The 779-nt window shown below is 36.1% G+C and overlaps 1 protein-coding gene across 1 annotated transcript; it reads right to left on the minus strand.

The window, feature by feature from the left end:
- Positions 1-205: 205 nt before the first annotated feature.
- On the minus strand, positions 206-712 carry Tsp_12761 (conserved hypothetical protein). The gene is made up of 2 exons (XM_003370912.1): positions 505-712; positions 206-474 (listed from the first exon to the last, which is right to left on the minus strand). Exons 1-2 carry the CDS (start codon positions 710-712, stop codon positions 206-208), a joined length of 477 nt encoding a protein of 158 aa, XP_003370960.1.
- Between the last annotated feature and the right edge of the window lie 67 nt (positions 713-779).

A 779-nucleotide genomic window follows, 5' to 3' on the forward strand; every position in this document is an offset into this window, starting at 1 on the left:
CATGTTAAACAAAAAAAATTCCACTAAATCATTCAATGCAAGCACATGTTTATTTATATAATTTTACTTCTTCAATTATTGTTATTATCATCATCATCATCATCATTATATCAATTGTAATAAACGTAATATAATAAAAGAAATAATGTGAACGAATGAATGAAATTTAAAATTCATATTTGAAGAAATATAATCAGTAAATTGTTCAAGTTCCACGACCACGTTTGGGATTTCTTTTTCCTTTTCTTGTATGATGATGCTTGAAATAGAGCTTTTTTAAAACCTTGCGACTGATCTCATCTCTGTCAGAAAAGTTGTACCGTTCAGAGGGATATTTTGCAGCTGTACAAAACGTGCTCGCCTCGTATGGTGACTCCACTTGGACGTAATGCCTTCGAAACATAATGCTTCCACTTGCTGTAAGCAAATAGAGCTTACTGCCGTCCGGCAACATCAAAAGGTTGCACTTTGAATCTGAACATTTGAATTTCTTTCGAAACAAACGATTCAAAGTGTGAAAACAATCATCACAGTAATTTCCAGGATGACGACTGTAACTAAACTGTTCAGACAGTTTACAACGACAGCACCCTGATGTCTTAAATGAAATTTGCTTCTTGCTTTGATCTTCTTCTCCAAAGTCTTCGCCTTCTTCTTCTCCTGCTGTCCTGCTTCGACTTTCTGACCGACTCCGGGGATGCATCAGCTTCATCTATGTAATATGATCTCATCGTAGTGGAGTGACCTAATGAGATTAGCTCCGCTTGATGTAGATCGTC

Source organism: Trichinella spiralis (genome assembly GCF_000181795.1).
Source record: "Trichinella spiralis strain ISS 195 chromosome Unknown Scfld337, whole genome shotgun sequence".
Classification (NCBI taxonomy): domain Eukaryota; kingdom Metazoa; phylum Nematoda; class Enoplea; order Trichinellida; family Trichinellidae; genus Trichinella; species Trichinella spiralis.

Coding starts and splice junctions, on each gene's coding strand:
- Tsp_12761 (XM_003370912.1), bottom strand. CDS start 712: ATGAAGCTGATGCATCCCCGGAGTCGGTCAGAAAGTCGAAGCAGGACA. Junction 475..504: donor TTGTTTTCACACTTTGAATC/GTTTGTTTCGAA, acceptor TCAAATGTTCAG/ATTCAAAGTGCAACCTTTTG.